Source organism: Ooceraea biroi, chromosome 14 (genome assembly GCF_003672135.1).
Source record: "Ooceraea biroi isolate clonal line C1 chromosome 14, Obir_v5.4, whole genome shotgun sequence".
Taxonomy (NCBI): domain Eukaryota; kingdom Metazoa; phylum Arthropoda; class Insecta; order Hymenoptera; family Formicidae; genus Ooceraea; species Ooceraea biroi.
Genome location: NC_039519.1, coordinates 2,620,044 through 2,640,047, shown reverse-complemented (window position 1 = coordinate 2,640,047; position 20,004 = coordinate 2,620,044). Strand labels below are relative to the sequence as shown.

At 38.5% G+C, this 20,004-nt stretch overlaps 1 protein-coding gene across 1 annotated transcript in view; it reads right to left on the bottom strand.

Annotated features, from left to right (window-relative positions):
• LOC105286612 (neurotrimin) overlaps positions 1–20,004 on the bottom strand; it is a 123,439-nt gene that overhangs the window by 40,127 nt on the left and 63,308 nt on the right. The window contains exon 2 of the mRNA XM_011351667.3: positions 2,901–2,998. Coding sequence (XP_011349969.1) covers positions 2,901–2,998 — 98 coding nt within the window. The remainder of the gene's footprint in view (positions 1–2,900; positions 2,999–20,004) is intronic.

Below are 20,004 nucleotides of genomic sequence, written 5' to 3'. Positions count from 1 at the left end.
GCGAACAAGCCTTCCGCGTGCGAGCGAACTTGTTTGCGGCAGAATTTAGCCGGCCACCGTAATACGTGACGCAAAATTGCATTAGAGTATTAGGGGTGGCGTAGCGCCGCGTCTTGACATATTAGAATATATTATTCTTATGTCATGGCGTTACGTTGTCGGTGAGAAAGATACACGGCTCTTCCTTCGCTTGTCGCGACAACGTATTATTCGACGATATATCACGTTAAGTGCCGCAAGATTGCAGCAACGATACGACTCTGCGCGAGAATTAGAGAGAACTTTGTCGATCTTACTCCGCGCCGCGCAACTGAAATAACTTCTTGTTGCCCTCGCTGCTCCAGGTCGATAATTTATTTCGCTCCGATGCAAAGTCATTCAGAGATTCGACGATAGAAAGAACACCTCGCGCGAAGAAATCGCCGGCGTAACGAGTTTGCGCGCTTTTGTTCGCGATAGAAAAAGGGGTAATCATCGGTATTCCATTTGGACGAGAATATCGCACGTATTTTTCGAAATAAATTTCCCTCCTGTCGGATGGGAGATATGCCCTTCATTTCGAACGCCTCGAGGAGGAATTTCGGCCAATCTTGCATGCGGCGATGCACGCAGAAACGAGACAATGTGCGGCATGCCAGCCGCATGCAGTAAACTTTCGCCGCTTACTGTCGTTTAAGGCGCCGCAAATCTTCACCAGGCTACCCATTTAAGACTCCCCTGTGTTGTCGAATTATGGTCCAGGACCGAATTACTTCGTAGCTAAGTTTCAAGACTTGTGGGAAAATTTGATGGTTAAACGTTAACTAGAGACGTGTCGTTTGTACGCGCAAACGTTGTAATCGTTGCTTAGTAGTTAGTGCGCTTTCACGTACGTACGGTCAACATAAAAGATTTACTATACAATCTCGGTATGCATAAGAATTTTCGTACATATTTAACACCGAGAAAGATGATACCATCATTGTCATCCAAGTATTTAACGTGACATACATTCAAATCAAGCATATTTGCATTAATAAATTTATTAATGAAAATCAGAAACAGGATGCGTCACATGTACGTTATATATCTTTAATTCATTTTATTTGTTTTTTATTTAACCCGTTGTGTAATCCGCACGCCATGCGACATATTTGTGCATTTTATTATACATGGGTTTTCCTGTTTTAAACTGCATGACAAATAAAATGTACTATTTCTACTCCTGCTAATTGCAGCACAATCATAATTGCAGTGTTTCCTTCCGACGCGATCCACAAGCTCTCCTTACCGCAGGGTGGCGTCTCGCCTCGTTGGACCCCTTTAATTTCCGAATAATATATTTCGAGATTAAAACGCTATTCCGGACGTTATGGTGTTAGGTAAGCTACGAAGGAAGCGCGAGAGCGCGATATGAACGCTTTTCGTCCTCTGTGAGCCGTAATTGCGTAATATCCTGGCTTAATCTGACGTACTTAAGCTAAGCCTGTTCTAAGTCTGTCAAATCGGATCGTTATTTAAATATTTCCACTTCGTACATAATTATACAAACACTCTCAATTATCTTGTATTTTTCTCCATTATTTTTCTTCTCTCTGTGCAGAAATACCTGAAAATGAATTTCAATCTGCTTAGGGATACTCAGAATGAAGATTCACGTAGAGTTGTGAATTCACATAACATCATATAGACCCATGTAGTACACATTTTTCTCGCGTTTAATATCGTGTCCATATCACCTCGCAGGACGCAATACTCTCTCGCGTTAGAAGCGGAGGTTTTCCAAAACTGTGCCGCTGGATCGCGAAATATGTGATCCACCGCCCCGGGAATTCGTAGCGCCTTGAGAATGTGAACATCACAGGAATCCAGCGAATGTTTTTCACGTAATGGTGAAACTCGCATTATTTGACGTTCTCCAAAAGTTCGAAGTAAGAGTGGAATTCTGGCAATATACTTTCAAGAAAGGCAAAACTAGTGGAAACGCTAAAGGGTACACAGAATGCGTCAATAGTTCCTATGTCGAAATATGTAAAAGAGCGTCAGGATTGTCGCCGCGCCTTTTATTACACGTTAAAATTCTCCTGGCCAATTTAAAGCTCACTTTTTCTCTCACAGAAATTTCATTCAATATTATTTTTTGTGTCAAACAACCTACGCGGGTCATGCGCAATGGAAGCGTTTGTAACTGTGGCAGAAAAATGTATTAAAAATAAAAAAAAAATATGTGCAATAAGAGAGTGCATATATGACGATATATGCACCGGGTTGCAATGCGCACCTTGTCTTTCCTACAGAATTGCATCGTACAATAACAACGAAATATGTATGTATGCTACATGTATGCGATGCGACACGGATAAATTTTTATCACGTGATGAATGAACTTTAATTCATCAGACTTTGCGGGCTCACGGTGAGCGGTGTTTGTCACACCGCAGAATTCATTCGTGCACGTCCACGTTTCTGCAGCGTGCCGAGGAATACTATTCGCGGCAATGAAGTCCACCGGCTATTCCCGTTGTAACTGGCAGCTAAATTAAACTTTGTTTATCGGTGCATAACGATTTTCCATTTTTCGTTTCGACCAACTTCGCACGCGGTATGCCATATTGCGTTGGAAATTGTCCCCGCCTTATTGTTAGTTTCGTAAATTTTTCGAAAGCGTCAATTTCTCGATTCGTCGAGATTATTGTCGATTTATCGAGAAGCGTTTTTGTTTAATTGAATAATTTAATTTAATACGCAAATTGTTTTCGACGAATCGTCTACGGATACGTATATGTATAGATAGTTTATGTCGTTTGTGCACATGCGCGAGGGTCGCGCAGCATTTTCAGCATCATTCGTACGACTCCTTGTGTAAAACAGAATCGATACAGTGCAAGATTAAAAGCTGTCGTGTGTTTGTAGCAGCTTACCTTGTACGTGGAAAGGTTCGCCACGATGCAAGTGAGGACAGCTTCTCTTCCCACTGAGACCGTCATGTTTGTTATTGGCGCGCTGAAGCTCGGTCCCTCTGAAACAGGGCGACGTTAAATGCTAAGTGACCCATTAACAACATTTCGTTATATCGCTCGACCACGCTCCAGCGCTATTAAAGCGTATGTGTAACGAAGGGATAACGCAAGATTATCACAATCCGTAACGCTAAATTTGCTTCGCGTAATGCGACTGCCTGCAACAGCGTGAGATATCAAAAAACGTAATAAATCTCGCTTGATCAGGCTCTCTCTCGCGAATCAGTTTCCTTTCTTTTTATTAAACAACTCATCGAACGTGATACAGGAGAATGCAGGAACGAACGGGCTACCCGTGGCACGACGGAAATGCGACTTCGCACCCTCGGCAAAGAGGACCAAGTGACTCGACAGAAATCGAAGAAGAACCGTTGGTAGATTCAGTGCAGATTTCTGCACGGAGAATCCGGCGAATGACACGTGACACCGCACGTACCCTAAGTAACTCATTTCCGGCGTTTCGCTGTATCGGCATACTGCCGAGAATTTACTGACGCGAAATAGTTTAGTTTTGCGCGACACATCACACGTGGCAGACTGCACACGGGCGAGCAATGCTAGCAACGTGCGCGCTGAAATATGTCTCCGTATCCATCCCGAAATGTTCGCGTTTCCCGACAGCGTACCGTTTCTCGCTGGAAGTTCTGAATATTATTACGCTCGGGCGTGTTACGTTGCCGAGAGAACGTACTTGCACGGTAACGTGCTGCACATCCCCGGTGCTGCACCGTACCGGTCTATATCCCTCGCGCGAGATAGGGATTATTTAAACAAAGCCATTTACGTCACACCACATGGACAAGGCAAGGGTGGATCGCGTAGGAAACGGACACGTAAGTATTGCGTGATCACTGTCACCTTCACGCAACGTAAAGATGCAATATTCCCACATAAAGGTACGCTTTAACCGCATCCGGATTCACGAACCTGAAAATCAATCAGGATGAATCGGGACGACGATTGCAACGCTTTAATTCACAGCGCAAATATTGTCACGGTATACACGGTGTACGCCGTGCGAAGGCGACGGAAGAAGGCAAGGGGTGTGTGAGGGGACACGCGACGAGATGGAGGCTGGAACACGGTGTGCGCCAACAGATAAGCACTGATCCCAATTACACGTCGGAATAGAGCTGTTCCCAAGCTGAGCGGATCATGGATTATTGACTCCGTCGCGATTACGCCGCGGTGGTCGACACAATTGCTAGATCGATACACCTTCGATCTTCCGCGTCTGGCTCCGAGCCGCGAAACAAACTCGCCGGATAGGTTTAGCCCATCTTGGCAATATCCCCGGCCGATGCTCCTCTTCCTCGTAAACTCCAAATCTCTTTGCAATTAACGCATTACAGCTATCGCCGGGTAATATTATCAGGTGTTAACAGGAAATTGTAAGCTTCGTCTCGAGTATAAAGTCTTTTTTATTTAAGTTATTTTATATTAAGAAACACTGTTCAGATATAAGATATTTTTTACAAATGTATCAAATCAAATTTCGTCTTTTTCTTGCACTTTGCAAATACATCTGAAATAATACGTGTGACCGAAAAGTAACGGAACTTCAAAGATGAGTCCACAGATCAGACGATAACACGAAGATCAAGTTTGCGATACTTGCTGGTCGTATCGATCAGAGGAGCCCAAAACTGCAACAACTTTCTTTCCGTCTGCTAAAATGCAATCTCTGCCGATCGAAGCAACTTGACGCACCTGCGATTCGCCGCTGTAGACTCAGGGAAATTGAATTCAGCAAGGAAAGCAGGGCCCGAGTCGATCGAGTATTCGTAGACACACGTACTATCAAGAGTAGGGAGAATGAAATTGCTGGCGTACCATATCATCCGGTGAATCGCCCGGAATGGTAATTACAGACCGGTAAATACCCTGTTAATAGCAGCTAAGTGCCCGAGAATGTGCGGTAATCAGAATGCGTATAGATTCCTGTTATCTTCTACTCCGCTTGACATTAGAACCGTGAGTCTCTGATGGAGTTTCCGAAAAATCATTCCCTTGCGACAGGTCACATTCTAAACAGTCCATCATCAATTGCACCGTTTCGATTAATCGCTCATAAGATCCTCGGTGCTTGTCGGAGGTCCGTAGAGCCCGGCGGATACAATGCAGAAAATTAATCAAACGCCTTGTGATCCAGCGGCATTCAGGGCGAAGCGAAGCGGCGCCATCGCCGCGCGTATAAACGCGCGAGGTTGTAGCCGTCGCCGCTCTGTCACTCCTGAAGGATTGAATAGTGGAAATAGATTCGAAACACACACAGTGCTCTCTGAGCGATCGCACGGGCCACCAATGATTAATCGGGACGCTCGGGAAATAGAATTATTGTGTCGTGACAACAATAAATGATGCACGCACAATCACCGCGCTGGCCTCTTGTCGCCGACAGTCTGCCACGCCGCCACTTCGACACTCGTTCGCCACGCATTGTTTTATTTCCGAACGAGAGGCCGAACGAGGTGCGGCAGTTTCCCCGATCCTGCCTCTCGTCGCCGTCGGACGGATAAACGCTTTTCTCGCGCGGATACGGCCAAAGCGACGCACCAATTTGTTGAATCGCGCGGAAAAACCTCTCACCCGAACTACTTCCAGACACATTATTCCGCGGTCCGTTCGGGACGCGTGATTCATTCAAAGAGCTTTAATCCTTTCTCGCGCCCGCTGCTTTTCACTTAATTGCTTTTTCTACGTTACTTGCGAAAGTTATTACGGTAACTCTCTTTCTCTCGCTCCCTTTGTGAACAACAGATACCGATGATACAAAAAAATAATCATGATACGAGATAAACATTAATACGTTTTCAGGATCGAATCAGACTCGCTTCATACAGGTATACCTGTGACGTGTATATGCGCGGTCCAATATAGTACTTTACAATGCTTTCCATCAATGACGACTTCAATCGTATTCAGCGGTGGTGTATGTACTCATGGATTTGTATTCAGGTACAGTTCGAAAAATCATATAAATGAAAACGCGCACATGTATGTGTATTACAGTGCAAGAGATTTAATATACCAACGAGATAAAATTCCACCTAAAGAGAGGAACGTTTAGACATTTGTCGAGAGAACGACCGAGAAATTTATTTTCCGAGTGAAACGGCTGCCGTTTCACAGCGATAAAGCCACGCGCGTGGCTTACGAGATAAAGCGAATGTGAATTTGACGCATCCATATTCGTCGGCGTTTTCGTAGGATCGCTGCAAACCGTCGAAACAGTCAGCTCGGAAAATATTTCTTTTCAGAACGGTCAGTATTTGCACACGCACAGGCGTGATAGGACATTTTTGTTTGTGATAAAAAAAAATGAAAAGATATGGAACGCAATCCGGATAGGCCGATGGAGTTTACCACCATTTACACCACTCCTCGATTTCTCTGTCCATTCACATGTTACTTTCATCTGGTGTATTTGATTAATATAATAGATATAACGCTTTAGGATATGAAAAATGCCCAAACTGCAATATAAGCCCAAATACGTAAAATGCACAGAAGAGAGAGAGAGGAAGTAAACATGTTCTTTTTCCACGCATTTCGTACAATAGCTATGAGATATAATATATATTAACGTTCCGATTTTGTTGAAGCATAAAATCTCTCTCTCGTTAAATCAGATTACAATTTCACCATATCTGCGCGCATTGTTATGCATCGTAAAATATCGTGGAAAGAAATTTAGATATATAAAAAAGTAACATATTAATTAATAAATATTGTGCGTCGGAATCAGAGCATTCAAGTGCAAGCTGTTACTTTTATTACAAGTATCTAACTACTTATCTAAGCTTAAGATTGGGTAATCTTGATAAAAGCATGTTAATTTGATAGCCTAATGGTGAAAGCAAACGAGAGGGAGCTTAATGACATTGATTTAATATAAGGGAAAACTGCGGAAATGAGTGCGGCACGTAAATGCGTATGGTTCTTCATCTGTGAACAAATTTCAGAACGCGATTTTCATTTCTGTTTGCGAACAAATTTCATCTACAAACAAATTTCGATCGATCAAGTATCTTGGTATAAAATATATTCTGACCAAATAAGCAGTTTCACGCGGAATCATCACAATTATAACGTGAATAAAATCACAAACTTTGTGATTTGCATAAATATATTAAAAAACATAGTTTGCTTCTAATACATATCAATAAGTAGACTTACATTTTTTAAAAATACTACAACGCAATATGTAATGCACGAAAATATCAATTTTATTTAATGGTATTTGACTTTGCTTTTCCTGCATCCTGGGCAATCGATATGATAAACATAGAAATTTCACGATAACGGAGAGCACATTTATCACGAGAATTATACTAATATTAGTAATAGTTAATGGTAATGTAACAATGTAACATCACAATGCGGATAATACGCAATGTAACGGTTGTTAAATTTGATTAAATCCCCATCATTGGCAATAGCTTTGATCATACATGATGTACCTAATCAAGAGATCTATTTTGAGAATCTGTATTAATTACCGTAATGAAGGACCAGGATCAAGAAGCGGAGATAACAAGCATAACCCTAGAGATAATGAAATGTACACATCACGACACGTCATTAACCGAACGTACAACTGACGATCATTCGTAGATTGTACGCAACTGGAAGTTATGAAATTATTTGCGTTAATTTTGCAATAATTTCCGAGCATTTTCCACATTTCCGAGTGCGAACATTTAAGAAGTTTTATCCTTTAATATATAATAACGGACTTTTATTTATCATTTGCAGTTATTTTTAATTATTCAAGTCGCAAGTGTATTTCAATGTACGTTAGAACAGCGACATAAAGTATGGCACATTTAAATTACTACATACGAAAAAGTCGGTTTTAATTAATTCATCCTTGGGTGACGCATAAAAATATTGCGTAGAGAGCTCTTTGTACCTGACTTTCTAAGTGCAAAACTGATGTAAAATATGAGGCCGGTATACCTAACTTACGTTTCATAAAAATATCACCCGTCGTGCTTTGTGTTTGATCTCCACTTTTAAGAGTATCATAAAATTCAACTTCAGCGTGGTAATTATTCAGAGAACTTTTACGACGAACAGTTTCTAATACATGGGGTCAAGAGCTTCTCGTTACGGATATATTATTGAAATTGTAATACGAAGAGCAGAATTCAAGTAATGAAGTTTACAAGATGAGAGCATTTAATTTCTACATATCATATATCTTTATCTTTAAACTCCAAAATGAAATCTAATCAAGATTAATGTATAAAATAATGCTATTAAAATGCCATTTATTATTTTTCTGAATAAAAGTTGCAATTTTTTACCTTTTATAATAATATGTATTATTATACATACGTATGTTCCAATAAAACTAAAATCTTCGAAATACCAGTTTAAGCTTGTTACGTCGATTGTAGTAAATATAATAAAATAAATTCTTACAAATCTGATGTAATTTTATATTGATAAATCGTTTAACTCTCAGTATTTTTGGCGTTTTAAAGCAGTTATGCAATTAACTGCTCAGAGTCTCCCCGAGCACGCAGCCCATCCTGCTACTGTTAACTACGTAGGTATGTAAAAAAATGAGTCCGCTTTAAAAATAAGTTTTAATATAAAGTGTTTCTTCATAAGCCCGAATCGCTGCTAATGAACCACTTGAGGGAGAGACACCTGAATTTCCAAATCGTAGGGAAAGGACAGAAATGCAATTCGAGAACTTTCAAAGTAAGAGCGTCACTACGAACTCCACTGGTTGAACTTGGGGTAAAGGTTAATTAGATGAATAAGTCAAATCAAATTTGCATGCTCAAATGGCACCCCAATTAAAGTGCTACCAGATATGAACGGCGGTAGTCAATCAAGCACCTGATACCGTTATTCCGGCACGCGCCAGGAGTAATATGTCGTGATACTATGCACGGAGATAACTAATGAGAAAACTTGGCATCAGTCGTATTAACATTAGATCGCAAGAAATTAATATCCCCATTTCAGTCTCTGTCCAACTGCGCGCGATTAAATGTAAAACAGGTACGGCGATCTCTGCAGCGCAATGTCAGACAACGAGGTTGCACGTCTTACTAAACTCGAACTATATTGACCTTACGTTATCACCAGAACAGATTCATACATCTCATTGATTATTCTCAACCGGGCGAATGTAATCTGATCACAAAGGAATCAGATCTCCCAATGCTTCTCGCCGGTTAAACGCGTATCAGACATGCCACGCTTTGCATATCTTGATTTGACAGGTATCCGAATTAATTGACACCTGGCTAGCCGGTTATCTGATAACTATCGGTCCATGGACGCCACATTGTTGACTTCCTGTAAGCTTCATCGTGGCTAACGATGCCCTAGTGTCCCTCTTCCTCCCTCGAAGGGATATAATACGTATAAGGATATAATGCAAGTTTCAGAATATTTCAAGCGCGTTGATATTTTTCACGTAAACAAGACACGAATACGTCCTCGATCAAATGTTCATCAGCAACTAATTAACAGGATTCCGTATAAAGCACAAAATAATATAATCCACGGATATAGTGCAGAAACGAGATGTAGAGTGAATGTAGAGAAAAATCAATTTGCGCATATGGAAAAATTGCACGCGAATAGGATTCAGCAAGCGGTGCGCGTTACAGTTTGCGTTACTGCTGCAGTTTATAATACATCTCGCTGATTATAACTTTAATATTCCGTTATTCTCGTTCACCTGAGGAATACGTACGTTACGCGGTCTTCTAAGCTCTATACGTTGCTCGTAATATTCGACTGTGCCGTTTCAGAACTTGCCAAATGTGGAATACGTGCCTGCTAATGATACTCCCTCGTGTACTAGTCGAAGTGGGTTATCCTAAGTGGCTCGTTAAACCGTATTCTATTCCGCTTTAAGTAGTGCCGCGGCCCTTTGAGTGTCACCGGTAAATACCGCATAAACCATTTCTGCTAATATGTTTTGCGGCGAAACGTGTTGGGAGCCATTCACTTAGCCTGCATACTCACTTAATTAATTAGCTTTTGTGCCCCATTGTGTGTATCACATTATACGAAAATCCCTGTTAGCTCCATACTACCGTGTACATATTCGCCTTGGATATTTTACATTTGCATTTACTCCCGCAATCGCGAGAGTTCTACGTCTCTTCAGGATCAATTTCGACATCCAGTTAATTTTAACATATGAAAATAATGCCGCATGAAAATCACATGCAGCGAATTGCACTGAACAAACAAGAAACGTGTATCAAATATATTGTATATTAGATCAAGTTTTTGTTACACGCTAATTAATGGACTTCGACAGATTTAAACGAGATATTCCATGACGCACACAATACTTCAATTAAAACAGATACAGAACCTTGGAACAGATAATCGGTCCAATCTCGACCAAGAGTATCTTTTCTCTTTTCTTCACAAATTGTAATTAAATACTCTAAGATCGCGTTCACGCTGATGCTGTTTCATTAGTTAGTGGAAACTCGACCGTTTAATGAAAAATTCCGTTACGTCGCAATATCATGCGATCTCTCGTCGGGCATGTTTCGTGTCTGGAGACGCCCCTTTAAAAGTTATCGAGCGCGTCTTAATGACGTTAAGCGCCATCCGTAAGAATTCCAAGGAGGAAAATTCGTTTGACTACCTAATGCAATTCGCTGCTGATCCCATTGAAGATTTGAATACGCACCGACGATTTCCGTGCCGTATGTGCCGTAGATTACCTTCAAAAGGACCCACCAACTTTTTCTACTTTGCAAGACAAAAATGCTTAAGACAGATTAAATCAGAAAGCAATTTGAGAGTTCAATGTTCCCCGAAAAATTGCAACATTTTTATTGCGATGCCAAGTAAATAAGAATGAATATCTCATGACATGAATATGTTTTCATAAGCATTTCATTATTTGTCATTAATTTCATAATATTCTTTCTTTTTATCTTGAACAAATTATGATATAAATTTGAGAGCAAGTAGAATCCGATTGATCACAGAAATTTTAATTTTAATTTAGATAATGTAATAAAGGCACGAAGCAGATGAGAAGCAGCATAATAAATCAATCCTAAAGACCGATCTAATCAAGGAAATATCTTGCCTGTAACATTCAACAATTTATTCGACCGCAAATATTCTATGGTATGGATAACATGCGTGTAAATTAAAGCAGCATGTTGTAGCGACGGTGCGTAACCGCTATCGCACAATAATCCTCTAATTTGATAATTGATTTATCATGTATCATGCAGGACATAAAACTCACAGAATCGTGGAGTACGGAAGTTAATTAAAACAAACACACCAACTTTTATGGCTCCGAACATTTAATATTAATACCAATTGAACTTCAATTAAGTTCTCCTCCCGCATTTACATAAATTCTGATAAAATATTTAAAGAGTATGTAGTCACAGCCGAGTATATAGAGTATACTTTTATGAATTATTTAAAAATTTAATCAACTACAGGTTTAGCACATTAACACACGCGATATACAAGTGTTTTATTCATTTTCGTGCGAGTTAATGTTGTTTATGATTACCATAAATATTTGATAATATGTATGAAATGTTCATTGCAAAATTCTTCCATGTCACAATATTGATATCAATATATTCGATTCATTGAAAGCGTCAATCCGCAATTTCTAAACTTTGCGAGAAATTTAGGATCATATTTATTTGTGCCAAATTAATGCTATATCCATTGCAATAAAATTGTGTATTTAAAACATATAACGAAAATAATCCATACATTCGCGTATCGCAAAATCATATCATCATTTTCGCAACATTTTATCAAAAATATTTATTTATTACAGTACTCCTCTCTTAGAAAATAATCTTCACATTATGTCACGTTAAAAGTTCTCACCGCCTACTCGATCGTTATTTTTAAACAAACTTCTAACAACTTTTCTAACAAACTTCATTCATAGAACGTCCTCGGATTATCGACTCCGTGCAGAATTATGGCAGGAATAACAATCACAATAGTTCATTTACATATCAAATCAAGTTAGAAATTTCATTTGGCTGTGCTGAAATTTAGTTTCCGAGGAAAATGATCCTTTCGATACAATAGCGAAGTTAATCCATACTTCCCGCGATATTTATCGAGGCAAATTTCGTGGCGGCGTACTTTATCATTTAAAGCCATTATTATAGTTCGCGAGGAAATGAAACTAGATAAAAAGTATTGGACAATGGCTGTCTTTGTGCAACTTACTTTTTGTTTTACGTAATAAGAGGTTACGGTTTAATATTCAATAAAATGCGCACTCGTGCGAAAATCAACCCTTATTATTAAAATTTTCAGGGTGCTTCTTCTGCTTTAACGCTTATACAATTTTCAAAGAAGAGACTAGTAGAAATTAATATATGTGTAAGAGAGAGAGACGTTCATATGAATGATTAAATTATTATGTAATAAAGTAATAATATATTATTACTTATAATAATATATTATTACTGTATAGTACTTCATTTAGCAGCCGAAAATGAGAAAGCATTTTATGTAACACTGTACTGAAATATCAACTTCATTTCGCGAATGAAGTCACTTTTAGCGAAGCTCCTGAATTTTTGTCATTCTTTAGCACGAGCAAACAAGCAGAACGTATTACGAGCGACCGTGTTCGTCCATCTGCTGCATCTTTCAACCGCCATAAGGTCCATCAAATAAACTTTGAATGAAATTCACTGCCAATTTGATCTCATATTACATTAAACATATTAGGATTATGGTTTATTACAAAACATTTTTCTCATTAATGATTTCTATTATTATAGGACAGAATAATACTGATTTTTTATCACAAGCTGGTCCAGAGAGATACATATTTTATCTCTGTTTGCAAGTGCAACCAATATTTCATCCATATAATGTTCGATATTAACATTTTTATCTCATTTGAAAGAATTGGCGTCGTGTAACGCTTGCTCGGTAGTTTGCCATATTTTGTCGACATATGCGACCATGTTGTACACGTGTGGCGATTTCGGACTGTATCGGTTTTGGTCAGCTTATCTCTCGTTAGTATATGCAATGTATACTGTACACTGTACACGTAATGTAACTCAATGAGGCATACTCTTACGTTGAAATGTTTGTAAATGACACTAGCCAGATAATTTTGCTTCCCCACGTCCGATGTAAATATGGATTGTAATCCGTTCTCACCCTGCAACGAATCGGATGGATAATCCATTCATCCGATACGCGAATCCGTATACAGGATAGCGCAGCGCGTGATGGATTTACGCGATCCTATAACAAACGTGCTAATCCGACTAATCGATGATCCGCTGTTTTTCGCTTTTCGAATAACAGACATTTTCCGCGTATCGAATAAATCCGCATTCAGCCGGAAACAAGTAATGCGAACAACAGCGCAATATTAAAAATTATGTGCGGTATTTGATATTAAAGTTACGTGAGATGGTATTAATCATGAATTATTTCACGAATCCGCAAATATGAATGTAATTAGGCGTGGTATTTTTCACTGGTTCTCCACTGCAGCCATCTGATTCCATATTTTTAATTATTTCTTCAGAGTTTTTACTTTATTTTGCTTTATCAAATTCATATATTACAGATTTTATGTATATGCCGTATGTCCTTCAAACGAAGTAATTTGGGTGCGAATATAATTTTTTAATCATTCGTCTATCGTCATATGCACTGCGTATAAAAACTACATTTTTATAACGTTAATCAGAAAAACTGAATTATATTAAATAGAAATCTCTGTGCAATATCTTGATCTAATCAATGTTGATAATTAATGAAATAATAAAGTAGTAATAAATTTCAATATTTAATTGTTTGATGAAATGTGAATATAACGTTTTACAATGGTTATCCATTTATTTATCAATTACTTGTTACTTTAAGCAGATTTATTATCGATAATATAACACGTATTTAATAACTTGTACATAAAGAAAATATATTAATATTTTATAATGATATAAAAATATTGTATAATAATACATTAATACATTATAATCATGATCATCATGAATTATATATGTCTGTTGAACTCCTGCTGCTATATTTACATGTTTTATTAATTTTGGAAGTCGTTAATTAAAAAAACTAGAAGTGCAACTTCAAGAATCAAAGCTTGAATTAAATGTATTATACATCAAGATAGCAATATAAGTTCTTATACAGAAAAATTTCTGTTAACATTTGTTAATATACTTAAATAAGCGTATTTATATGTGATAAGTATTTAACTTATCCAATTTCAACAATTATATAAAATAAAAAAATATGTACACATATCAGAAGAGAAACACACATTTCAATAGATAAAGATAAATGTAACATTACATCACGATTTCATTTTAATCGTGCAAAAAATGCATTTATCTATTAATAGATTAACTTCGCAGTAACAAGATTGAAAATTTCTTTAATTTCAAAGGAATGCAATTTTTCGATCTTCACATCTCAATGAATTCACTTTCTAACCGAGTAAAAGAATCTTGATGCTCAATCAAGCGAACTTCCCGTCAGAGCGCGCGGCTTTAAATGATCTGCATTACATTTTATTTCAATCTCTTATACCATCAATAAAAGAAAAAACTTTGGAGTAAGCATAAATTACGATTTGCAGGAATCAAGTTTCACTGAAAATCTCTTGAGACTTTTTTTAAAGTTTCTCTTTTAAAGAAGAAGGAATAATGTGCGAAATGCAGATTTATTGCATCAATGAGAAACAACTTTGTTACGTATAATTGATGTATTTATTTTTTATATCGCATGCATAGACAAATATACATAGGTAAATTGTAATATTCGATAATTCACTGCGAGACGATCGATACCCACGTTAGCATCAGTGAACGATTCGTCGTTGAGGAGCCTGAAAGTTACATAGCGAATTGGCGTGCTCTTTGCAGATGCAGTTTTCCTTTCCATTCGAATAAGTAAACGGTATTCATTGAGTGTGCATCGTTGCGTGTATCGACGCATCTTTCAGCGGCCACTTTCCTTCTCGGATGTAGCCAAGAGATGAAAAGTACACAGTCTGCAGATCGATGAACCAGGGCCTCGAGGCACACAAGATGATCCATCTCTCGCGCGCACGCTAAATTGCATCTACGTAGTTTTATACGGACCCGGGTATTTACTGGAGATTCGGATTCTTTGAGGCACGATTCCTTTTGAGCACTTATGCACTCAGACGAAAGTGAACATCTGGAAAATTCAGCGAGAGCCCGCTCGTAATTTTTCCCCTCGGATTCGTTTGATCTGACGTATTGAATTTAGAAACATTATTTGCGTTGTTTGACGGAGAGCCTTTTTTCCCTCGCCGAGTTATAATATCAGTCATCAGTCCTGGAAAGTTGCGCTGCGATCACGTCACGCAAATTTAATAATCGAGTTTTTTTCACCGAATAACTCGGAGCGCACTCGGTTATCTCGGTCTTATCGTACCTTATATGGTCGGCTAAACGGAAAATAGTCGAAACCGTCATGAAAGTAAACCGCCTGGGTTCGTAGACCGGACCTGACCACTACCAACGGAAATCAACATGCTTGCCACCAACGGCCATTCCCATATCCTGCCTCGGCTGATCTCGCTTCAGATCGCGTTCTATATCCTTGAGATCGTCCTAGGAATGTTATTACCGGTCGTAATCCACAACGCGCGGAATATCAGACCGGGCCAACAGCCCACTAAAGCCTCCTTTAACCATCGTCCCCAAGAGACCACTGTTACTTTTCCGTCTCTATCCAGTATCCGGTATCCGGAAAGCGAGCACTACCGCACCGTGGCCACGCTTACCGACTACAATTATATACGGTATTTCCTTATTCCTGTTGAAATACCTTTGCACTCGGTTAATAGTTTTATAACGCGGAAGTTTCTATAAAATGCACGAACAGCACGTTCGCATAAACCGCATCGCGCGATACGCGAATTCGAAATTTCTCCATGGATTTACGGCGTGAGACTTCTCGTTATTATTTAGATTTATTTTTTCTTTCTCTCGTGGACGTGCCAGTTTTAGCACCTCCGTGTACGTGAATCGTGGCGATCGAATATTCACAGACGCAAAGACGGATATACAAGGCGGCACAACATGGATTGTGAGGCGACGGGACGTAGTACAGCCCTCGCGAGTGCCTTTACACTGGCGAGCAATAAATCTGCCTTTAGATTCCTGTCGAAACGCCAGACAATTTGTCGTGTGTCACTGCCTTACAGTAGCAAGCTACTTTTCCTTGCGTAACGCCCTTCTATTCTGATGCGGTGCATTGTAAATCTTGTGCCGAGCAGAACGAAGAGTTCGACTTTATATCCGAATTGTTATCAGAATCATATAATTGTTGAAGATACGTGATCTGCAAGACAAAATTTTGACGAAAACTAATTAGAAATCACATAAGCAAAATCATATGAAAAGAAACGAATTGTTTATAAAAACAAACCGTGTCAACGTTTTATTAAAGTGCTCAAACTTTTAAATACTGCGGTCTTGTTAACAATCTTTTTAACGTAGGCTGTATTAACAGTGGCGTACTTCTCTTAATTACAGACGTTTGACGGAGCCCAAGTCAACATTTTCTTATCACAAATTGAATTGGCCAGTAGTTTCTTATAACTTTATAATTGTTAGAATAAAGTGTCAAACAATTTGTCGAAAGCCTTTAACTTTATGAATTAAGTTCATGACGTAAGAATTATCGTCTCTGGAAAAATTTAAGAAATGCATAATTTTCGAGATATTATTACTGTAGGGAATTTTATATTACGTAGTATTTTCCTTTCAATTAATTATTTACAAAACTCAGTCGGTGAGATACACAATAAAAAAAAAGAAAAAAATTTTTTAGAGTTAAACACATGGCATTCTGGACGTCATTTCAAGCCCGACAAATTGCTGGATGCACTTTTCAATCTGCGGAAGTGCAACAGCAGCTCGATCTGGTCTACCTTCTTGATACAACCAAAGAAATAGAACAGAAGAAGAGGTACAAACGAGTAAGCAAGAATCTATATCTCGTACCTGGCTCACGATGGAAGCATCGTTTTCTTCTTCTAAGCAATGTGAGGTATAACAAAAATGGTTTCATGTTGAAAATACTCGCGTTCAAAGATGAAAGTAAATCGATATCTATAGTTTCATGTTTTCAATGAATAAAAAAGTTATTTTTAAATAATAACATGGAATAACATAAAGATTTAATCAGTAAATATGCGTTTAAAATGAATTTATGAATCGTTTTATAACTCCTGCTTTTTAACTTTATAAATCTTTGATACGTTTTAAATAGACAATTCAACACTGCATGAAATGGAAGAATAAACGATTCAGGAATTAAGAAAAATTTATTCACATGAAATAGTTTGGAGCTTTCACAAAAAATTAAGCTCGACAAAAATGTTCAAAATATTGGCATTCGCGACTCAATAGAGCTCTCAAGACTATTCTTGTCTAGTGATATATTGTTTTATCCATATCTATATCTATATATGGATAAAACAATATATCACTAGACGTGTATTTGACATCACGGGGAGCATCGATCACGGAAACGCTCTGAAGCAAATAAATGTAATTGGCATGCGGCCAGTTACTCCTGTCGATGTAATAGCATCCTGTCGAATTTCGTTCTCCGCGGAGTATCCGGAGTATGCTCTCATCACAGCATCACGGATACTTATCCTGAATAACATCGCGCGTTACACAAAAACGTGCCGCTATTTCAGGACTCCGGGAGGAAAGAAGTCGTCACTCGCGCTCTAATATCTCTCCGTGTGATCCCGGCATGTCGAAGGCAACGGTAACGTATCGATTTGACGAGTATATTACACGCGCGGCGCGACTGACTGTGCCGATACGGCGGACGCAGCAAGAGGACAGAGAAAAGGGCGCTCGGGCGCGAGAAGCAACGCCAGCAAACAGGTGTCATAAAGCGGGAACGTGTGTTCGGACTGGAGGAGGTGGCGGTTCGGGTCAAAGCCGAGACGTGACGGCCCTTGGTTTCGTACTGCAGACCGATCTCCGTGCACACACCGGTCTTCCAGTTTTAGCCGTGTGCAGTCGCCGATGTAGCGTTCCCGCCGGCGATATTGCTGCCGAAGATCTTATCCGGCTGATCAGTTCCGGCGCAAGGCGGGAATCGTGCTATACCTAGACGTAGTATCGATATCCAGCTGCCTGATAAAAATTCCATTTCTGTCCGACCGTTCATTTCGCGACACAATGCTAAATGCCATTAAATCAGTATTTTTCGCGTCGAGGTATATCGAGACATTACGCAACATTACGCGAGCCTTACGCTTCAGACGCGGGATGCTTCGATCTACGAATGGCCCAGCATCAGGAAAAAGGGGGGGAAAGGTATTGTTATGTACATGTTATATCTGTATCGCTTCTCTCTTGCAAATTATGATATGATGTTCACTGTACCGCAGATATGTCAATAGATGGATATAATTGTAGTCGTTTGAATACGGTCGATGTTTAATAAAAAAATTCTCTTTCTGCTCGATGACTTGCATGTCTCAAGTAGTCAAACATCTGGCGCCCGATACTGCGATATTGCAAGTTCGAGCTCTTATCCGGCCGATCTATACCATTGTAAAATGCAAATCACGGTAGAAATTCCTTATCTCGTGGCTTCGCCCGCTGGCGTAGCCAAGTACGGTAGGTTTTGAGCTAGTTTAATTTATCGTCTCCCGATTGTTAGCTATTTCCGATATTCGCAATCTCGTTTTATCCTCGTTCTGAAGATCGATTTAATGAGGAATAGCTGTTGGCTAAATCGAAAGATTGAAATGTATCTTAATCGTGTGTTTAAATGAAGTTAACATCTCTCAGCTTTGATAGCGTGTATTAGATTAAACAAATAATATATTCCGTAATTTTTTATCGAATAATTCACTGCTGGAATCAGTATTTCAAGAAAATTATGTAAACTCGATTGGGACTGTAACTTTGTAATAAACAAGAAATGAGGAAGGAAGCAATTTATTACGTAGCATATCCGTAAAATCAAATTTATAATTGCCGCACGTGTATAATGTGCGCAATATTACGCGGTTATTCAGATACAAAGCTAAATAATATTTTGCTTGCGTCGCGGATAAAGAGCGTAATGGCTGATAATCTGCCTCCATGGGACATATGCCGATAGAGAAATTTGCTCTAGTTAAGTGCATAATCGGTGAAATGGATCAAATGCCATTGATAATAGCCATAACATTCATCAAACGACTAAAAGGCCGCATCAATTAACCTCTGTTCGATTACATGCGGTGTTCCCTTGCAGCATGATTGAAAGAGAGATAGTATCTAGCATAGCTAGATCCAGGAGACATATTTGTGTGAATAAATAGATAGATACGATCTGCAAATCATCTATACACACATTTATATAATTCTTATTATACAATTCTATTATTAAATTCTATTATTAAATTTTTCTAATATTACTAGTCATAATTTAAGAATTCCAAATTAATTATTGATAAATTAAATACAATTAGAGAAAGACAGTATTACAAAATAATTATTATAATTATTAAAAAAGTTTTTATTAAAATATAATATCTAATTAGCGTAATAAAAGTAATACAATAAAATAACAATAGAAAGAGAAGCAAAAATAAAAATTTTATCTCAACCGCAATAACCAAAGTACTCAAAGAAGCGAAAAGATTAACTAGTCCAATTGTATCACAGTACCCGTTTGTCGAATGTCTGTAACTATAGTTGAATGTCTCACGGTTCAATGCACAAAGTCAAACAAAAGAGTCTATTATAACGTTAGAATCTTGGATAAAAAATTAATTCTTTTAATATAATTTCTCTGCTTGGGCGAGTTCTGTTTTGTAGAAATGTTTCAAACACTTTAAAACGTCGAAAATCTCGCCGAGCAACATAAAACGCAGAATTAAAGAGAAATATAATTAGCGAAAGTCGCTTTTTTTCATAACAAACTGCGCTTCGTGACTTTATTGATATCTCTTAGCTGATGAAAG